At 55.4% G+C, this 21,337-nt stretch overlaps 2 protein-coding genes across 3 annotated transcripts in view; one reads left to right on the forward strand and one right to left on the reverse strand.

Moving 5' to 3' along the window:
• TG (thyroglobulin) overlaps window positions 1-21,337 on the forward strand; it is a 183,715-nt gene that overhangs the window by 92,567 nt on the left and 69,811 nt on the right. The window contains exons 37-41 of the mRNA XM_036263690.1: window positions 869-1,033; window positions 3,721-3,940; window positions 4,316-4,409; window positions 5,990-6,149; window positions 9,870-10,072. Of these exons, the coding sequence (XP_036119583.1) occupies window positions 869-1,033; window positions 3,721-3,940; window positions 4,316-4,409; window positions 5,990-6,149; window positions 9,870-10,072 (842 nt within the window). The remainder of the gene's footprint in view (window positions 1-868; window positions 1,034-3,720; window positions 3,941-4,315; window positions 4,410-5,989; window positions 6,150-9,869; window positions 10,073-21,337) is intronic.
• SLA (Src like adaptor) overlaps window positions 15,884-21,337 on the reverse strand; it is a 32,605-nt gene continuing 27,151 nt past the window's right edge. Inside the window, exons 6-7 of one of the 2 annotated variants that reach the window (XM_036263691.1) lie at window positions 19,608-19,740; window positions 15,884-18,405 (exon numbers count right to left, since the gene is read on the reverse strand). In XM_036263691.1, the coding sequence (XP_036119584.1) occupies window positions 18,192-18,405; window positions 19,608-19,740 (347 nt within the window). In that variant the 3' untranslated portion in view covers window positions 15,884-18,191. The remainder of the gene's footprint in view (window positions 18,406-19,607; window positions 19,741-21,337) is intronic. The other variant, XM_036263692.1, reaches the window with a different exon arrangement.

The raw sequence follows: 21,337 nt of genomic DNA on the forward strand, positions 1-21,337 counted from the left end.
GAAGAGGAAGGCAAAGGCTGGAGTATAGAGACCCCTATTAGGTATGACTTAATCCTGAGGCCAGTAGGGAGCCAGCGTGTATTTTAAATAGTTGAATGACAAGAGCACATATGTGAATAAATAAACAACCCAAAAGCTGACTGCTATGAGGAAAATAGAGGATGGGAGAGTTGGGTTCTTCCCCATGAGCATTTTATTCCCACCTCCTACAACAGCGCCTGGGATATATAGTAGGTGCTTAAAGGAATAAGTGAGTGGTTGCATGCATGGTGAATGGGTTTGATGCATGGGTGGGTAGATGGATACATAGATGAATGGGTGGGTGGATGAATGGATGTATGGATGAATGGATGGACAAATGGATGGATGCACTGATGCATGGATGCATGCATGGATGCATGAAAGCATGAATGCATAGTTGGATGGATACAGGATAGATGGATGCATAAATGAATGATTGCACAGATGCAAGAGTGTATGAATGCACAGATAAATGGTTGTATGAATGCACAGATAGATGGTTGTATGGATGCACGAATAGATGGTTGTATGAATGCACGGATAGATGGTTGTATGGATGCATGGATAGATGGTTGTATGGATGCATGGATAGATGGTTGTATGGATGCACGGATAGATGGTTATATGGATGCATGGATAGATGGTTGTATGGATGCATGGATAGATGGTTGTATGGATGCATGGATACATGGATGATGCATTGATGTAGGGAGGGATGAATGCATGGATGCAGGGATGGGTGTATAGATGAATGGTTGCATGGATGCAGGGATGGACGAAGGCATGGATGCATGATTGGGTGGCATCTCTGAAACCCAAACCTCACTCTTCTCCCCCTACTCCTCAGAGTGTTCCCGTCACCAAGCCTGCCAGGTCACCACTTTGCAGACCCGACCTGGTGCTCTGAGGTGTGTGTTCTATGCTGACACCCACATCTGCACACATAGCCTGCAGGCCCAGTACTGCCAACTTCTGCTTCGTGAAGAGGCCACCTACATCTACCGGAAGCTGAGTAAGTCCAGGCCTGTGCCTTTGGGGCCATTCCTGGGAGCCGGGGTATGGCCGAGAGGAACTGCTAATGGTATATTTCACCCGCAGTGTAGCTCATTTGCATGGTAGCCCTGCTGAGAAATGCCTTAGCTTTGAGGTTTGAGTTCTGTAAAATAAATCAGACCCTGTCTCTGTTCACTGTGTGTGAGTCCAGTTCCATGTGAAATGCTCACCTCGGGCAGAAGAGGCCTGCCCACCTGTCTATAGGCGTTGTGGTCTGTGCCTAATGCTCCTGTAGCGGTACCAGAAGGTAATTTTCTTCATGCAAGTAGTTAAGAAATAGCGAAATGGCCCGAATACGTGGCTATTCTGGAAGGAATCCCCACTTCTGCAAAAGCGTTCGGAAGGGAGGAGCTGCTCTGACGTTCCCCCGTGCTGGCTCCCGGTCCGTGGGATTCATCGGGCAGGCTCGGCGAGGGAGCGCCGGATGCCACTGTCCGTGGGAAAGCCGGCTGCATTCCCTAGAAATTCTTCGTTTTTATGTTTTCTGTCCTTGCTCCCCCTTCGGATGATGCCACGTTCATGAAACGCGGCTGTTTACTGCAAAGCCGAAGAATCGGCCTCGGAAAGTTCTGCCACATGAGTGCCCACAGTCTTGCATGCTTGCCGAGACCCTGTGATTTACAACTGAAACAGGAAATCTTGTGAGAAGGCACGGTGGGGGCGAGATCGGTCAGGGTTTGCCGTGGAGGCCAGATTACAAACAGCAACAATTTCTTTCCATCCTCAGTTTCCGGTTTGAGTTTCCACTCACACTCCCAGTGTTCTTTCACACAGAGGAGGTTTCACTCAGTTTCCCTCCTTCCTCCCTTTCTTCCTCCCTTCCTCCTCTTCTTTCTTCCCTCCCTCTTTTTCTTTCATTCATTCATTCATTCATTCATTCACTCGCTGAGCTGCCATTTGCCAGGCACTGAGCATGGAATATTATACACACGGTGTTACTTATTCCTAACATCTTTGTGTTGTAGGCACTGCTATTACTTCTATTTTGCAGGTGAGAAAATTGAGGGTCCATAAAATTATAGTTTTACAAAGTAGCTGGTCCTTAACATAAAACACTAGACACCAGAAGCCATCTATCTGTCAAATGTGCCCTGGGGGCAGAATCACCTTCTGTCAAGCATTGCATTCCACCCAGCTTCTGGGGAATGGATGGACTTCTGTCTGTCTGTCTCCTGTCCCAGGCTCCTGTTAGTCATCACAGACGTATCACACGTAGAAGGAGTGAAGAGGGCATAGCAAAGCCTTCTCTTGATCAGCCCGCAGAGAAGCTGAGCAAAGCAAACACACTGGATGGAGATACTACGAGAATAAGTTCTCTCTCTCTCTCTCTGCCCTAAGGGAATCAGGCACAGGCCTGTCTCAAGTCCCGGAAAATGGCAGTTGGCACTTAATCGCATCAATGAATGAAGGGAAAGCGAGTTAGTAGAGGAGATAAGCAGAATTGGCTTCAGAGAGGCTGATGGGTGTCTGGGGATTAGCATCACCAGGAATGGATGGGAGGTGCCCTGGAGCACGGAGCTCTGATGGTGGGTGGCTTCAGCTTTGACCTAACAGACCAGGTGGGGTTGGGACAGGAACAAAGGGAGGAAGGACATTGCAGGCATGAGCAGAGAGGGGCCCTGACCTGACCTTTGACCCTGTGCGAATGGGCACGGGCAAGGCTGGGGTTCAGAAAGGCATGGCTTTGAATCTCACATCAGCTTGAAGTCCCCGCAGCCCCCACCCTGGACTCCCCCACCCATTTCCTCACCACCGAAATGCAAAGAGGGGGCTCCAGGTCCTTGGCTGCAATTCTGAAATCTGAAGGTTCTGAAAGTCAGAAAAACACATTTTTTATTGTAAGTTGGTGGCAAATTCATTTCGTGGCAAAATCTGAGCTAGGTTTTGTGACTAAAGACATTATATTCTTTATTCATTGCTCTTAGTAGGAACCATCCGTGCGTTTTATCACAGAAATACTTGCGTTTGATGATGGGGCTCTACTCTCGACCGCCCTGGGAAGACTGCATGTCGCATGTCTGTGTCCTTCGATTCTTTTTTTTTCCTTTCCTCACCCGAGGACATTTTTGCATTTATCTTCAGATAGAGCAGGAGGGAGAGAGGGGGAAAGAGAGAGAGAGAGAAACATCGATGCGAGAGAGACACATTGACTGGCTGCCACCCACACAACCCAACCAGGGCCGGGGACAAACTGCAAACGAGGTGCGTGCCCTTAGCGGGAACCGAACCCGGGACTCTCTGGTCCGCGGGCCGATGCTCTAACCGCTGAGCCAAACCGGCCAGGGCGCCTTCGGTCCTTTTAAAATCCAAACAGTTCTGAGTTGTGGCGCACCTCTGGCCTAAGGCGCTGCCAAGGGGCGGGGCCTGGGTCAGTGTCTTGGGAAGAACGGATGAGCTGGTACCAGGAGAGAAGGGTTGGAGCTGCACTCTGCCTACTCTGCTGGGGGAGACCAGCTGTCTTTGCTATTTTCTGGGTTTTTGCATGGAGCACTAACCTCCCCAGATGCAAGCTATTGGGGTCTGAGTGAATCACCAACATTTTCAAAGTGAAAACAGCAGTGTTTGTTTCTTAAAGTCGTCAGAATATTCCTCGTGAACGGAGCACCCCTGCTCTCTCCCCTCCTCCCCCACTCCCCGTCCCAACAGGCACCCCTCGGCTTGGCTTTGGGACATCCGTACCTTCTGTGACCATCGCCCCCCACGGCCAGCTGCTGGGCAGGTCCCAGGCCATCCAGGTGGGCACTTCGTGGAAGCAAGTGGACCAGTTCCTGGGAGTGCCATATGCCGCCCCGCCCCTGGCAGGGAGCCGCTTCCGGGCACCGGAGCCCTTGAACTGGACAGGGTCCTGGGCTGCCACCAAGCCACGGTAAGGGTTGAGTGTAGTACGCTTTGGTAAACTGCTCCGCCATTCTAATCCATCCACGTCAGACTTGATGGCACAATGGTGCATTCGGGTTTGAATGGTGCATGGGGTGGAGGCTGTCTAGTCAAGGTGGCATTATGTGCTCTGGCAGACAAACCCTCTCCCCCCAGATATCAGTAACTTAGCATTACCTTGCTCCTATGAAGTCCATTTGACGGTGGAGGGGCCAGTGTGCTCGGCTTCATGCAGTGATTCGGGGATCTAATTGCTGCAGGGCTGGTGGGCAGTGGGCTCTGGCCACTGAGTTGGGCTGGAAGAGGACATGGGGCGTCTCCCGTTGGTTGTTTCTCCTGGACGTCAGACAGTCTGTGTCTGCAGGGCCAGCTGCTGGCAGCCAGGAGTCAGGACGCCTGCGTCTTCCAGAGTCAGCGAGGATTGCTTGTATCTCAACGTGTTTGTCCCTCCGAACCTGGTGAGTTCTGCAGTCTTTGCTGTGTTTGCCTTGAGAGCTGCCCATTAGCGACTCCAGACCCCCACAGCCACCAGCGGCGTTTACGTACCTTCACTCGGGTTATGCTCCCCCAGCCCCGTCCCAGCTGGTCTCGAATGGCCGAGAGCAGCAAGGGTCCTCCTGGTTCCTACATGTGCCCCTCACCACATCCTGTTGCTCCATCCACGTGGGAACAGTGCGTGCTTATCCCCATCCAGTGCTCTAAGAATATTCGTACTGGGTCTGTGATGGGCCAGACTCTCCGAGGTGGGCCACAGCTATAAACAAAACCAAGCAGCGGCCCTGAGGGGCTTATGCTTTAGTGGGAAAGGGCAGAAATAAACAAATAAGCAAGTAGATATTGAACAACAAACAAATATTAAAGAAAAACACAGCACAGGAGGAAACAGCAATGACAAGCGGTGTTGGGTGGTGCCATTCCAGCAGGGTCATGCAGGAGGGAATGGCGTGAGCTAGGCAGGTAGGGCAGGACCAGTGATGCAGAGTTGGGGGCTACAGGCTGGGGGAAGAGACCAGATTCAAATTGGTTTTCAAATGAGGAATGACGTCTCTCCTTCGGAAGACCCTTGGAGAGACCTCTGGGGCCATCTCCTTGGAGCTTCCCCTGCGGACTCCTGTTTGAGGCAGTTCTGGAGGGTGAGGTTGGGGTCTGACCTGGACCGCGGTTCCGCCCTGTTCTGAAACCTGTATTTGCCTGAGTAGAGGCTATGACCTGGTGTTCAGTGTTTGAGTTTCCTGCTTTGGGGATAGGGTCAGAGCACTTGAGAGAAAAAGGAACCGATGAACTTTAGAAAACATGATTTTCTAGTTCCCCAGTGTTGACTATCTCAGGGTACACAGGGCCATGTTGCCACTTCCTGGTCCCCTAATCTACTAGCAATGAGAGTCAACTGCACCTTGGGGATTCGATCGTAGCTAGCTAATCTGAGTGAGCTCTGTAACAAGGCCACCTGAAACATGAAAGCTCCCATGGGTTGCATTAATAGAAATATGGAGCCTAGAGTGAGGGAGGTGATAAGAACCCATTGTGCCCATGCTGAATTAAGTTCTGTCTCTAAACCAACTTACCACTGATTACTACCTCACTGGCATAGAGAAGGTAACTCAAGTTCGAGGTGCCCTAGTTACCTTGTCTGAATGTAGAGAGAGAAATGGTGTGTGCCTCATAAAGTTCTTGAGAGAATTAAATAAAACAACATGTTTATATTAATAATTGATGGATCCCTGACACATACTAGTGACTCAATGAATGGTATACTTCCTTTGGATCCTCACAACACCTCTAAGAGGTGTTATTTCCATTTTTTCAGATGAAAAACCCATGGCTCAGAGAGGCCTAGGGAATAGGGGTTCAACATGTGAACTTGGGGGGACACATTTCGGCCCATAACATGGGGCCAAGTGTCCCTACAGGGCGGAGTTGATAAGAAGAGTATGTGTAGGCTCAGACCCTGGCACCTGTATGGGAACGGAGCCCTCACCACGCTCCGGTGGGTGGGAATGGGCCAGCCTCTAGCTCCCACATTTCTTCAACCCCACAGGCCCCCAATGCGTCCGTCCTGGTGTTCTTCCACAACACCATGGAGGCCCGGGATGGCGAGGGAAGCCTAGCCCTGGACGGCTCCTTCCTGGCTGCTACTGGCAACCTCATTGTGGTCACTGCTGGCTACCGAGTGGGCGTCTTCGGCTTCCTGAGTTCTGGTGAGTTGCTGGCATTGGCAGGGACTGCTGGTCCCTAAGCGGAAGCTTGCTCTGGGTGTGCTCAGTCCCTTCTTCCCAAGCGTCATCCTTCATGGTCCCTGCGCCTCTCCAGCCCAGCTGAGCACTCAGTGGGGCATCCAGCACGCTCAGGACACCCCATGATGCTCACACCCACAGACAAGGCAGTAGTCGCGTTGGTTGAACCTAACGTCTGAAGCTGTCCCAAGGACCTTACATGTCTTATCTTGTGGTGTGTGTGTGTGTGTGTGTGTGTGTGTGTGTGTGTATGTGTGTTGAGGCCCTAGGAGGTTAGACAGTTCTCAAGGTCACGTGGTCAGGAAAGAGCAGATGCCGGGATTCATCACCAGGGGTGACACCCTGCAGCTCTAACGGGTGGCTTGTAGCTCTTGGGCCCACAGGGAAACCATGGGCCTGGGAGTGGGGGCTACATCAACAATGTGCCTTCCCAGCTGGCTGGTGTGGCTCAGTGGACTGAGTATTGTCCCATGGACTGAGAGATCCCGGTTCGACTCCCAGTCAGGGCACATGCCCAGGTTGCAGGATTGATCCCCAGTAGGGGGCGTGCAGGAGGCAGCCGATCAATGTTTCTCTCTCACATTGACCTTTCTCTCTCTCTCTAAAAAAATCAATAAAAACATATTTAAAAAATAAATAAATAACATGCTTTCCCTTTAATTCCGGCCTCACTTGTGAACATTGGCCTGCCCCTCTGGTCACAGACAATTTATCCCCTGGTTGCACCCCACCCCTCACCCCCAGCTGGAGCTGAGGCCGGGGCCAATCCCCAAACCTCCTTCCACATCTTCTCCTTCTCCAGCTCCACCTGGATTGACAGGTGTCAGGCCCGTGCTAGTCTGGGAATTTGAAGAGCGTCATTGTCCGACCTTGGACAAAACGCTTTCTTTCTTGGCCTGTAAACTGAGAATCACTTTACCCGACTCCCAAAGCCCCTGTGAGGCACCGGCGAGGCAGTGCGTGGGAAAGGGCCTCCCGAGCCCTCGGGGACGGGCACTGGGCGCCGGCTCTGCTCTCCCAGGACCTCATGTGAGACCGGAGAGTCTTACCTGCTGAGAATGGTGGGGGGGAGGGGCAGGGCCAAAGGACAGCCTGGCCCGGCACTCAGGGGAGTGGGTGGGCCTCAGCGTGACACCCAGGGCCTGGGAATGAGGGCTGATGGACCGCCAGACCGGAGCCTCGAGGGCCGTGAGGAAGATTCTGGGCCTGCATGACAAACATGGAACAGCCACAAGTTGCAACCAGATGCCACCAGCTGCCACGGCGGGAAATGTGGATGCCGAACAGACTTCTGATGTCCTCCAGGGGCAGGTCAGCTGCGGGCACGCTGGAGACACCCACCTGGGTTTCCTTCCCTCTTCCAGTACCCGCTGACTGCCCCTCGGTCAGCAGCTCCTTCCTCTGGAGAGGCCGGAGAGGGTCAGGCCTCACCCTGCTGAGTGTGCTCGGTGGAGCTTTGCACGGACGTCCTGGTGGCAGAGAGACTTTCTACAGGTCGGCGTCCCTGCGCGGCCGAGGACTCCGACCTCAAGGCCTGCGATCTCGCTGAGCATCCTGCGCTCCTGGGAAGGCCTGCTCATTCTGCTGCGGCGGGGCACTGGCGGGGGAGGCTGAGGAAACTTCCAGAACACTCAACCCTTCACATCCTGACTTGCAATGTTCCCTGTTCATTGTGCTTAAATCAAAACTGTCCATCGAAGAGAAGGAAAGGCACACTCAGCGAGCATCTCTCTCTCTTCGTTTGTTAATACTCACCCAAGGATGTTTTCCATTGATTTTCAGAGAAAGTGGAAGAAAGGAAGGGAGGGAGAAAGAGAGAGAAACATCAATGTGAGAGAGACACGTCAATCGAGGACCTCCTGCATGACCCCCACTGGGGCTGGGGATTGAACCTGCAACCCAAGTACATTTCCTTGACTGGAATTGAGCTCCAGGCTCTTTGGTCCCTGGGCTGAAGCTCACTGCTGAGCCACAGCAGTTCGCCCAGAGGGGCCTGTTTGATCTCAAGCAGGCTCCGTGGGTGGGGCCTTTTCCCGCGTGCAGCCATGCACTCTGAGAGCTGAAGGAACGGTGGCCCGCGGGCCAGAGCAGCAGGCTGGGCCATACACCCGGGCGTCAAACCCGAAGATATGCACTGCAGCCCCCGCTCCATGTCTGGGAACAGACCTGAGCGCACAGAGCAGGCTGGGCCTTTGACACTCACCTCTCTGTAGGCGGCTCTTTTTTGCTGTATTTGCAAGGCTTCCTAGCGGTTCCCATATCCCGAGACTTCATTTCCCTTCCTTGGCGCCTCCCTGCAATGCAGCCAGGATCCGGGGACTTAGGAGAGGACTCAGGGACCGGGATAGTCCAATCGCTGGAGTCCCCCGGTAATGACGCAAAGCATGGCGTTGCATAGGTGTGTGTGGCCTGGCTGGTGTGGCCCAGAGCGCCCGAGAGCCCGGGCCCCAGGAGCACGTTGCAAAGGGGGTGGAGACAGATGCCTGATGTGACAGCTGCACCGCCCTGCGCCCTGGGCAGACTAGGCTCTCGGGAGACGGGAGGCCAGGCCCAGCAGTGTGCGAGGGATCGTAGGTCCTGCTGAACTGAGCGGGCGGAAAGGAAGTGAGGGGTCGGTGGTGGGCTGGGAGGCCATTTCCCTGGCCTGGATCCTGCAGGCGGGATGGACCCCAGGGGCGTGGGGTGCAGCGACCACCTGTCTCTTGAGGGGGACCGGCAGTGTGCTGGGTCAGCGGGAGAGGGGTGAGCCGAGGCCGCGGGCCGCTCTGGTGGAGGAGCAGAGGACGAGAGCTGTGGCCAGACAGAAGGCCAGGCACAGCCCGGTACCATGAGCTCATCGTCCTTGAGGCCCTCGGAGGCCTCCGAGAGGGTCAGCCACTTTCCCTGGTCAGAACAACAGGACAGAGGCCTGTCCCAGCAAGCGACCCACCACAGGTGGCACTGACGACAAGGCCGTCCCTGCAGAGTGCTTCTGGACATAGGCCTGGGACCTAAACCCGTTGTGTTGAAGAGAAAACAGCTTCTGTCGAGCTGTGTGCCAGGCACTGTTCTTTCCGCTTACGAACACTGATTAATTCAATTATCATGACAACCTAACGTGCCAGGACAGAGGGTGGCCCGAATGTGAGCTGCCTCTGATCTGAGCAACCACCTCGAGGGGAGGGGAGGGCTGCGGTCCCGAGCCGTGGAGGAGGGGAGGGCTGCGGTCCCGAGCCGTGGAGGAGGGGAGGGCTGTGGTCCCGAGCCGTGGAGGAGGGGAGGGCTGCGGTCCCGAGCCGTGGAGGAGGGGAGGGCTGCGGTCCCGAGACGTGGAGGAGGGGAGGGCTGCGGTCCCGAGCCGTGGAGGAGGGGAGGGCTGCGGTCCCGAGCCGTGGAGGAGGGGAGGGCTGTGGTCCCGAGACGTGGAGGAGGCGAGGGCTGTGGTCCGAGACGTGGAGGAGGCGAGGGCTGTGGTCCGAGACGTGGAGTGTCACATCCAAGGTCTCCTACTAGACAGGCGGAGCCCACGCCTGGATGGTTCTGGCCCGGACCCATGCTCCCCCCGTGGCCACACTGAGCACGGTCCCGACCTGTGCAGACGGAAGTCCAGGTCCCCCAGAGGCACCGTGTGCCTCGACAGCAGCAAGATAATTAAATTCCAGTTGCAAAATCACATAAAAGTGAAAGGCTTTCCTCTTCCTGAAGGTTCCGGCGAGGTGAGCGGCAACTGGGGGCTGCTGGACCAGGTGGCAGCTCTGACTTGGGTGCAGACCCACATCGGAGCATTTGGTGGGGACCCTGGGCGAGTGACCATGGCAGCCGACCGGGGCGGAGCTGACCTGGCCGGCACCCACCTCCTGACCACCGGGGCTGGCGACTCCAGACTCTTCCGGAGAGCCCTGCTGATGGTGAGTGACCGCTCTGCCTCACCTGGCTGCAGGTGCGGGCCAGGCGAGGGGTCCTTCCTCGCGCGCGGCCAACTGGCTTGGTTCCCTTGTCCTTGGTTCTGAGTGAGCATCCTGCTCGTGGCTGTCCATGTGTACGCATGAGCCAGGGTGCTGAGGGCTCCCCCGTTGGCTGTCCGCTCACATCTCAAGTGCTGATAATTCCAGACGGGAGGTTCCGTTTCCTGGGGGTGCCGATGAATGGGGGTCAGAACCCTCCGTGACCTCCCTCATTCGCAGACAATGACGAGGGGGGGTGGGAGGTAGGATGCAAAGGCCTCCGATGGAGGAAGGTCATGATGAGGGTAGTTTGGCACACTCAGTGTTAGCTACACCTGCAGCAGCACCCAGCATAGGAGAGAAATCAAACTGAGCGAACTCTCGTCTGTTCCCCAGTGTTGCTCCCCTGATCCTCTCTGGGTTTGAACTTGGAGTGTTCCCTTAAGCTGTCTGGTTTCTTCAACAGCCCGTGCTCCATCCCGTTGTCCCCCACCCGCCGAGATTCCGTTCTGGTGGCATTTCACTGTGGGACAACCGGTGGTGGTTCGTGACTCTCACTGGTCCTTTGCACCTCACCTGTGCTCCCTTACCTGAGCTGTGAGGGGAGGTCGGGGACCCCGGCGCTTGTCCACACGGCTATTCAAGGAGTGGCAGGCGGCTGAGTCAGCAGCCACAGGGCAGGCCCTGAGCTCCCACGGTCTGGCCGACTGAGTTGTTGACTGTGGAATGAAGGCGATGATTCCACTGGATGGTCCGCAGTACCTGCTGGGTGGTGATGCTGCCGCCGATGTAATGATATTGATGACTATGATACAATGATGATGAAGACAATAATTACGATGGAAGAAATAACAGGAGTGACCACAACATAAGCCCTGAAAACTGTTCTGTCATGGGTTCGCTTCCAATGTTACTGCGCATCTAGTTGTTGGCAGGGCGGTGGTGGGCTGAAAAGGCCGTGCTCCATGATTCATGTCCTGGCTCCCGGAAGCTTGGAGTTTACTGTGGGGTGAGGGGCAGACACTTAAAGCAGGTATTTAAGAGAGGGTCTCAGGGGGGCTCGGAGAGAAGCCCCCACCAAGCACAGGGGAAGAAAGGGGTGTTGGGAAATGCTTCTCAGGAGAGGGAATATCTGAGCGAAATGCTGGGGACTGCAGGACTGTGTCCCCAAAGCTGGGCACCAGGGCACGCGTGACTTCCCGAGAGCTGCAGGCCTGAGATGCCGCGGGGGCCGGGCCTCCTGGGAAGCAGTGTGGGCGGGGGAGACAGAGAGCAGCCGGGTTTGCTGAACACCTTGGGCTCATTCATCCTGAGCATGTGGGAGCCGGACCATCGGAAGCGTTTGTGTGTCCGCTTGCTTGGTGTGGTTTCCCACTCCAACCCCTTCCGTGGACAGGTCCGTGCACACCACACGTGTACCGGGTCGTGCAATCCTCACCGCCAGCCGTTTCCATGACTTCTGTTTTATCACCAGAAACAGAACCTAATGAACAAAATCCCCGCTCTCCACCTCCTCCACCCCTGGAAACTTCCGTTGTACCTTCTAGCTCTGCCAACCTGCAGTCTGCCTTCCTCATACCAGGGGAATCGTGCAAGGGTCTCCTTTGGTGTCTGCCTCACGTCACTCAGCGTGTTCCAAGGTGCCTCTGCAGCCCGTGCTGGAGCTTATACCAGCACTTCATTCCTCGGTGAGGCCGGTAACATGCCACTGCGTGTGTACCCACTTTGGTCATCGAGTCACCTGCGCTCGGACGCTGTGCCCTCAGCCGTCGTGGGCGGTGCCGCCATGCATGTGCTGTGCCCTCAGCCGTCGTGGGCGGTGCCGCCATGCACGTTGTGAGTGATGCCGCCATGCACGCGCTGTGCCCTCAGCCGTCGTGGGCGGTGCCGCCATGCAAGGGCTGTGCCCTTGGCCGTTGTGAGTGATGCCGCCATGCACGCGCTGTGCCCTCAACCGTCGTGGATGGTGCCGCCATGCAAGGGCTGTGCCCTGGGCCGTTGTGAGTGATGCCACCATGCAAGGGCTGTGCCCTGGGCCGTTGTGAGTGATGCTGCCACGCACGTGCTGTGCCCTGGGCTGTCGTGGGCGGTGCCGCTATGCGCACGCCGTGCCCTCGGCCGTCGTGGATGGTGCCGCCATGCAAGGGCTGTGCCCTGGACCGTTGTGAGTGATGCCACCATGCAAGGGCTGTGCCCTGGGCTGTCGTGGGCGGTGCCGCTATGCGCACGCCGTGCCCTCGGCCGTCGTGGATGGTGCCGCCATGCAAGGGCTGTGCCCTGGGCCGTTGTGAGTGATGCCGCCATGCACGCGCTGTGCCCGTGGAGCACTGTAAGCAGCGGGAAAGCGCTTCCCTTTGGGACGACTTCTCTGAGAGCCGGCTGGAGGGTGGGTGGACAGTGCTGGGACAGAGAAAGCGACGGAGAGACCATTAGTAACACCGATCAAGGGAAGAGGGAGACCACTGAGGGACATCAGTGCCGCCGACCTGCTAGAATTCTCAGGGTCCCAGCTCTGCCCAGCCTTCCTGGGTCCCTGCCCTGGATCAGGAGGAGGGCAGGGTGGCATTGTTCGGGCAGAGCTGTGGGAGGTGAGCATGGTCACCGACAGGAAGTGCACGCCCTGCCACTTCGTGTTCTGTGCAGAACCCAGGGTCTGTGTGCTGCGTGCTGTCCCTTCCCGTGCCCAAAACACTGCCCTGCCATCTTCATCTTTGCTGCCCTGTCGTCCTCCAGGGCCCCCCCGCAGACCTGGCAGCTTGGAATCAGACCCTGCTACATGGCTTGTGCTGCCTGTTTATCTCTGCAGCATTTAGCGTGACTTCCCACCTGCACAGAATTGCTCCCTCTGCCTGCTCTGTCTCCCTCCCCAGATCCCCAGACGGCCAGCTCCCAGAGAACAGGGCTGGGCAACAGGGCTGGGCGTGCCTCACTCCGGCCTGCCTTGATCCCCACCCCGCCCCACCTGGCTCTCCACCCAGCCCCACCTGGCTCTCCACCTGACCCCATGCACCCAGCCCCATGCACCCAGCAGCTGTCTCACAGTAAATGCTGCATAAGGAGCCCAGGCAGGGGGCTAGCCGATGAATTGGGGCCCACAGGCTAGTCTGTCTCACCCCCCTTCCTGTCTGGGTCTTTTGTCCTTTGGTTCAGGTTTTCTTCAGTCTGTCCCTCTGTAGGGGTTGCACCCTTGTGGCAGGTGGTCTGAGCCCAAGTTTCTCAGTTTCTGGGACTGAAAGCAGACCTCCCTGACTCGAGCTGATCCCAGCGGTGTTTCTCCAGGGCCCCCTCAGAAACCAGACACTCAGTGGGACCCAGAAGACACCAAAAATACCTTCCAGTAGGCCCAGAAGGCAAAATTTTCTTTTTGAGAATTCTGGAGAGTTGAGGTGTTGGGGGAATTTCGAAAGCGAGTCTGTTCTGACAAACGGTAGTGTATGTAAAAATAAACCCGCCATCTGTTTCAGTCATTTCGGAGTGGCTTTTACAGCTCTTCCCGGCAGCCTCCGGGGTGCATGTGAAATGCTCTGGAAGCCAGGGAACTAAAATACGTCCACGTATTAGCAGTTCTTAAACGCGTTCTTCACCAGCAGATGTTTGGGGAATGCATGCAAGCTGGTGATACATTTTTGACACACATCTTGTCTTTCTGCAAATTCTCTGGGCCAGAACTGTGGCACTAGCAGGTGAGACAGACTCCTGTGATAATTAATCACTTACATTTATTTCTTTAGTGTGTTTGGGGCCACATAGAACGTACATCGTATTATCTCAGAGATTGCTCACTTTGAGTCACAGGGGATGTTTTTAAATATCTATTTAGAGATAAGAAATGTAAGGCACAGAGACGTTTAGCGACCTACTAAAGAACACACAGCAAAGGAGCTGCATTAAGGATTAGAACCTAAATCCAAATCCTGTATTTTCCCATTTGATGAAGCTGCTTCTCCAGGAACTTGGGACTCTTTTGGGGTGTCAATGTGTAAGACAAAGAAGCCAGGTTTGGGATTAGACACAACCGCATTAATATTCAATGGATGAGACCCTTTCCCTTGTGTTCTTCATAGATAAATAGGCATGGTTAATTCTGTTTCCCGAGGCCGAGAAGTTGTCATCATATAAGTTTGCAGAGTGCCCTGCACACCCCAGAACTCAAGAGACCCGCCCCCCCTTCCAAGAGAGATCACTGCAAACAAAAGGAATTGGGGTACTTCACCGGGCCTGGGGCCGAGGGGGGGGTGACATGTTGAACGCCTCCATTTTGTGACTCTGACACCCGGCCAGTTCTGAGAGAAGACAGAGGCCGCTCCCTCTGTGCTGAGATTCCCGGGGACCCAGCAGACATTTCCGCCGCCCCAGCTCCGCCTTCCTCAGACTGAACGCCAGGCCTCGGGACTTGGTCTCCAGCCAAATTCTCTGTCTCCTTTCCTACCCCGACCCTCTGCCCAGGCTCCTCAGGTGTCCCCATCCCTAGAAGACGCCAGGCCTCCCTCTGACCTTCCCATCACTGCTGTGTGAGCGGCATGTCCCCTCCTCTGTCCGAAAGGCGCCCCCTCCCTTGGGGCTCCGCCGAGACAGGGCCTCCGGCTTCCTCCTCTCTTCAGAGACTCACCGTGGTGAGGACCTCCACGGAGCAATTTGTAGGGGTTCCTATCCTGGATGCTTTTTATTTTTCTACTATAGTTACTCCAATTCTGCTATGCCTGGGTGCTCGATTGCGTACACGTGTTTCTCCTCTTACTGCTTCTTTAATACTCTGCGCAGCACCCGGTTCCCACAGGGCACCTGAGACCACGCTGCGCTGCTAGACCTGTGCCGGGACGTGGTGGTCTGGGGCAGAGTGCTGTTCTCTCCTGTTTCTGCACAAGTCCCATAGCAGGCGAACTCCTCTGTGCTTCTCAGTCCAAACTGACCTAGCTATTTGTGGCCTTTGATGCATATATATAATACTATATATATATATGGCATGATTCTCTTCTTAACTCAAGAATATTTTTACTATTTGTTCATTTTCTTTTTTGCTTCTAGGAACATAGAATGTTTACCCATCCTTTTGCAAATCGATTTCCAATTTTATTGCACTGTCACCATAGAGCGTGAACGGAAGATGCTGACTCGTGAAATGTGTGAGGACTTACTCTGACCTAACGTCGTCTTTGCTTTTTCGGCGGGAAGCTACACAGTGCTATTGAAATCTTCTCTCCTTGTTTCTCTCTATCTTTGCTTACTCTATCAGTCTCTGAGAGTTGTGTTAACATCTTCAAATGCAATGGCTGATTTAGCGTCTGTCCCTGTAATAGTTGCTCAACATACTTTGAAACGTACCTTGGGTTCATTTGGATTCGATCATCACATCTTCTTCACTGGTCCTTTGATAAATCTCTTTGGCCCTTGGGCAGAAATTTACTTCCACCTAAACCTCATTTTGCCTCAAAATTCCACAGGTTTTCCTTCTGTTCATTTTTGTATGGAAACATTCCCACTGACCTTCAAACTCTGCTTCCTTTGCTTTAACACGTGTCAGGTGGACATGAGGATGTGGGGGAGGATGTGGAGATTTGGAAAACCATTCTCCGCATAGCAGCCAATGTGCTCTTTGAAACATTTAAATGAGATGCGCTCACTCCCCTCCCGAGATCCTTCCAGTCGTTTCCCATTAGAATAGACCCAAACCCCTTCCCTTCCTGTCCCACCCAGGCCCTGCAGGCCCCACAGCCCTTTGCCCCCCACTCGGCCCAGCTCCCTGGCCTGCAGGGCCTTCCACGGGCAGCATACTCCTGCCCCAGGCGTCTCCTCGCTACCCACTGGCTCCAGTGTTGTTCCGCGACCTTGGCATGCTGTCGGCTGCTTATCTTTTGGGCCTCGGCTCCAACGCCTCCCCTGGGAGGCTTTTCCCAAGTCTCGGCTCGGACAGTCCCCTACGGGTCACTCCCCAGTCCAGCAGCGTGTTTGTGTATGATACCGAGCTCTGTGATAGCAGAGACCTCATCTGGTTCCCACCGCGACAGCTCCGGCACCTGGAGAGAATATCTGCAGAAAGGAATTCTTGGGAGAGCAAACTACAAAAATCGCTGAACAGAAGTCTCTCACCACCAGGAACTCAGGGTGGTGTCCAGCCAGGACGGAGTTTCCCTAACAATCCCTAAGAAGCTCTTCTGCCCTCCCCTTCCTGTCCACCTTCAAGTGCGAAGAGACCTCATCAAAGTCACAAAGTCTCGTGTGCTTAAGGCTGAAACTCAAGAAGCTGAGCGATGCCCCCTGTTTCTGGCTCTTTCCAGTCTCAAGCTGACTTGAGAACGTGAGACCCACAACAGCTTCTGCAGGTACCACCGCCCCGCTCGCCCAGGGAGCTCCCCCTACGTTCCAGGGGTTAAATAAGTATTCGGTTTATTTAAATCAGGAATAAATACATGATTTAGCAAAACGTAATGCTTCCCACTTAGAAATCCCCCCCAAGTCCTGCCCGCACATTCCAACCACATGAGTCACAACGGAAAATAACACAGAAGACCCTGTACAAACATTTGGCCTGTGCCAGGTCACCCTGCCGCATGCTGGACATCAGCGTCCCCAGTATTCCAGTCACTTCCTGTATGCCGGCCAGTTCCTCTGAAGCCTTTTGGGATCGTGGAGGAAACCACAGATGTCTTCTTATATAAACACGTTGGACCCTGATAATACAGAAAATCATGTAAACGCATCTCCACGTGCTATGAGCTCGGCGATCTCAGATATTCGGATGGGAATGGTGGACAGACAGGCTTCTCACGTTGGGCAGCGAGAGCTACCCCATCAGGTGCACCGTCCCGCCCCAAGCCCCTGGCCACGGGGAAAGTGAGTCTGCTTCACCTGCAGCCCCTCCGAGCAGGGCCGGCGGGTGGCCAGGAACAGCCTCCTCTCTAGGTGTGCGGTGTTTCTCTCTCATGTCTCACAATGACGTAGGTCAGAGGTAAGCCACGCGGACTCCCCTTTCCCGGAGCTCAGCACTGTGTCCGTGTGGATGCCAGACCCTTTGCAGAACGAAACGCCAGGCCAGTGCATGCTTTGGAATGGATCAATGTCCTCGTTTTCAAAAGATGACCTCAGCCCAGCAAGGTTTTCCACTTTCGCAGGGTCTCGCTGAAACGGGGGCTGCCGGGTCACCTGCCCCTGCCCCGCCCGGAGCCTCGAGCTGAGTTCTGCGTGTACACCCACTGCCACACTACTGGTTTGTGCACATTTCTCCCGGCACACGGCGAGAGCCTCCGCTGGAGCCAGGGCTTTGTCATCCTTTCCTTTTGTTTTTCTGACCTGTCAGCTTACGTAGACTGTAACACAGGCCTCTCCAGGCAACCCTGAGGGAAGGACGGATGCGTTAACACAGGCGCCCCACAGAAGCTCTCTGTGCTGCGAAGCGGAGGCCGGGCCGTGGTGACAGCGCACAGTTCAGGCCCCGTGCTGTGCCCCCCGCCGGCAGCCCCCTCCCACTGGCCCTGCCCCTGCAGATGGGGGGAGGCTTCTGACTTCTGCACGTGCAGCTCTGGAACGAGCAGGGCAGGGAGAGCCCCTGCTTCAGGGCCAAGGAGGAAGGCCAACACTTAGTGTCACCGAGTCCCTTCGGGAGAGAGGAGATGTGGACCGAAGGGCTCGGTCGATTGGCCAAGACAGCTCCGTGCAGGGGACCAATTTGCAACCTAGTCCTTTGGCCGGGACACAGCTTTTGGCTCATCTTCTCCTCGGGCTTTTCTCATTCAGGAGTTTTCTCTGTGAGCTCAGAGAGTGACCCTCTGGACAGTGTGTTGGGGGATAGTCCCTGTGCCCTTGCTCGGGAGAGAGGGTCTGTCCTTCCCACAGACGTGACGAGCACACACATGACATACAAGCGGGGCTCTTCCGAAGCTTCGCCCCACGACATCGAGGGTCAGACAACAGGGAGGGGTCCCTGTGCCGTGACGTGGGCAGAGAGTGGCTGTTCGAGTCTCTCGCAGCTTCTCTTGGCTTCTGGCAGACGTGAGGTTCCCAGGGGCCAGGCAACTGCCTGTCTGCAGGCCCCGGGGGACGGTGGAGCTCCGCTCCTTTGGGCACACGCGTGGCGTCGGCGCGGCCGCTAGTCTTCGAAGTAGGGCGGCGACGAGAAGAAGGTGCTCTTTCTCTTGCTCCCAGGGTGCATCAAGGAGGTGCCTTTCTTTTTCCGGTCCAAGGGAGCACTGTCATCACAGGTCAGGGACAGGTAGGAGGCGATGCTTTCCCGCAGGCCGTAGCTGAAGAGGGACTCGTCCACGCCGAGCGGGTTTCCCGCGTCCTCGGCACCGTCCTGCAGTCTGTGAGCGAGGAAGGGGGGCAGAGGGAGGGGAAAGAGAGGGGCGCAGGGGGGAGGACAAGCATGGGCAGAGAGAGAAAGCCTGGTTAGGATTTCTCTACGTATTGTTCGAATTCTACTCGTATTTGTAGCTGTGTGATCTTAGATAAATCACTTAACCTCTCTGAACCACCGTTTTCTTAAATGCCTAATATGTCAAACGGCACATTTTAGTGAATTATTTTTTTCATGATAGTTACAAAGAAGAGCAGTTTTATTCATCTTCCAGGCAATTCTAACATCTGACTTTCTTTGAATTTGCCAATGGGGTGTCTGGATCAGTATCTAATTAGTAAGATAACCCACCAATCAATCCCCAGCTACACATACCCCTAAAATTCAACAGCTGACACTCAACAAATCAGTAGAAGATGATTTTCTCTTTAAAGAAAAACAAATGATACCTCCTTAGGATTCTGCTGGTGTGTTTAAACTTTCTGAGTGAGTTTAAAATGATATTCAATTTATAGAAGATTTATTTGTGTGTCATTCTCTAGGATCCTAACAGTTAGCAAAAGGAAGATGGTACCTTTCAGCTAGAAAATGTTCTGCTAACCCTGAACGGGGCCTCAGGACATGTTTGCAGAACTAGGGGGCTGGGGGCCCTGTGGGGCAGGGCTAGGGCTGTGCCACCCACTGCTTGTAGTCTGAGGGGGGTCTGCCTCCCAGGGCCCAGCGGGGTTCCACAGCTCTGTGCCCCTCCCTCAGTGTACCCAGCGGGGTTCCACAGCTCTGTGCCCCTCCCTCAGGGTGCCCAGCGGGGTTCCACGGCTCTGTGCTCCTCCCTCAGTGTGCCCAGCGGGGTTCCACAGCTCTGTGCCCCTCCCTCAGTGTACCCAGCGGGGTTCCACAGCTCTGTGCCCCTCCCTCAGTGTACCCAGCGGGGTTCCACAGCTCTGTGCCCCTCCCTCAGTGTGCCCAGCGGGGTTCCATGGCTCTGTGCCCCTCCCTCAGTGTGCCCAGCGGGGTTCCATGGCTCTGTGCCCCTCCCTCAGTGTACCCAGTGGGGTTCCATGGCTCTGTGCCCCTCCCTCAGTGTACCCAGTGGGGTTCAGCAGGGCTGGCTGTAACCAGCCATGGTTTTCGTGTGCCAGGCGCACACGCTGGTTTGGGCTCACACATTCATGGAGGACACACACACACACACACACACACACACCGCACCTGGACATCCTCTTCCAGTCCAGGGTCTTCTGGCGCAAGGTGACGGGCGAGTCGGGGGCCCTCGCTGCTGGGGCAGCCGTGCTCTGAGTGAGGCAGGGCGTGGTCAGCACGCAGCACAGGCCATCGGCCACCTCTGCGGAGGGAGGCAGACAGCGGGTCAGTGGCTCCGGAACGCTGCAGCCAGCGTGGGGGTGGGGCCGAGGGACCATCCAGCACAGCCCCATGCGTCTGGCGACAGCATTTACCTCAGCACGGTGGGCTAGCGGCCTGAGTAGGGAGGCGGGCAGGCAAAAGAAGCAACGGAAGAAGACGGGGAAGGAGAGAAGGGAGAGGGAAGGAGAAGGCGAGAGAGAGGGAGGTAAAGACAGATCAGAAAAGATAAGGGGACAGAAGAAGAAGGAGAAAAACAAAGATTCAAGGCAAAAGAGAAAGGGGACAAAGGACAAAGTGGAAAACAACCCTTTCTCTTTACCAGACACTCAGGCCCAAGAGAATGAAACCTAGATAAACCCCTTTCTCTTTTCCCTCAGCTGGTACAGGCTGTCTGAGCTCCCGAGGTCCCCCGTCGTCCCAGGAACACTGAGGTACAGCCACCATCTCCTAGAAGCCTCCCTCCAGCCAGGCATGGCGAGAAAGGTTGCCCCTGCTATGCTCAGGCATTCGGATAGACTGAGGATGCTCTGGGTGGGGTCCTCAAGTTGAAGACCCCAGGCCTGCCATTCGCAGGGGGCCGGGCCATAAAGCGGCCGAGGGTGCTGGGTGCTGCTGGCCCCCAGCAGGTGGGAGCCGCCTGGCACAAGCGAACCCATCACCAGGTTCCAGGAGGCACATTGCCCCAGTGGTGTCTCCACCTCCCATCTTATTCATGGAGCTCTGGGGGTGTCCTTCCAAAGAACCAAAGGCCGTTGCAGCTGAAGCAGCAAACCCCTATCAGAGGGTGGCGGTCCATGATGCTGCGTTCCAATGTCCCGTCTACTTTCACCTTGGACTTGCATGTCCACCCGCACCGTCCCACACTCAGAAATGTGAGACTGGACCCCCAGGCGACAGCCCTTCCTTAGAAAGGTGAGCACTTCGGGTGGAGAGGAAATTTGGCAACGAGAAAAATTGGTAAGCACAGGACCTGAGCCCAGTGCTGAGCGACATCACCGAGCAGTGGGGACCCTTGGACCCATTTTTGGAATGAGGAGTCTGAGGATCCCCAGTCCCCTCACTTGCTCCAGGTCACACAAACGTGACCCAGCCCTGTCTTGGACTCAGAGCCAGGCACTTGTTCTAGGAGCGAGTCATGGCATCTGAAATGCAGACAAGAGAGCCCTGCACTGCCTCTGGGGTCGGGACACCCCCCCCCCCATCTGCAGCCCTCCAGAGCGCCCACCTTGCATGCCTCTCAGCTCCACGCTCAGGCTCCCCTCCCCCTCTCTTCTGTGGGTCACCACCGTGCACGGAATACTGTATATGCTACACGTTTCACACGCATACTTTTTGGGGTCCTAACAACAGTCCTATAAGAGCGCTTTTAATCCCCATTTTATAGATGAAGAAACGGAGGCATCCAGACGTTGGGTAATTTGCCCCGGCCCCAGAGTAATTTGTAAACGACCGGGATGTCTGCTCAGACCCTTCATGCATGGTCGCCCTGATTCTGTCCTCGAGGAAGGATCTGGCGGGATGTGAAATTGCCACGTTGCTTCCCCTTTAGGGTCCTGAGGGGCTGGGAAGCGTTTTGG

This window comes from Molossus molossus, unplaced genomic scaffold (genome assembly GCF_014108415.1).
Source record: "Molossus molossus isolate mMolMol1 unplaced genomic scaffold, mMolMol1.p scaffold_m16_p_16, whole genome shotgun sequence".
NCBI classification, from domain to species: domain Eukaryota; kingdom Metazoa; phylum Chordata; class Mammalia; order Chiroptera; family Molossidae; genus Molossus; species Molossus molossus.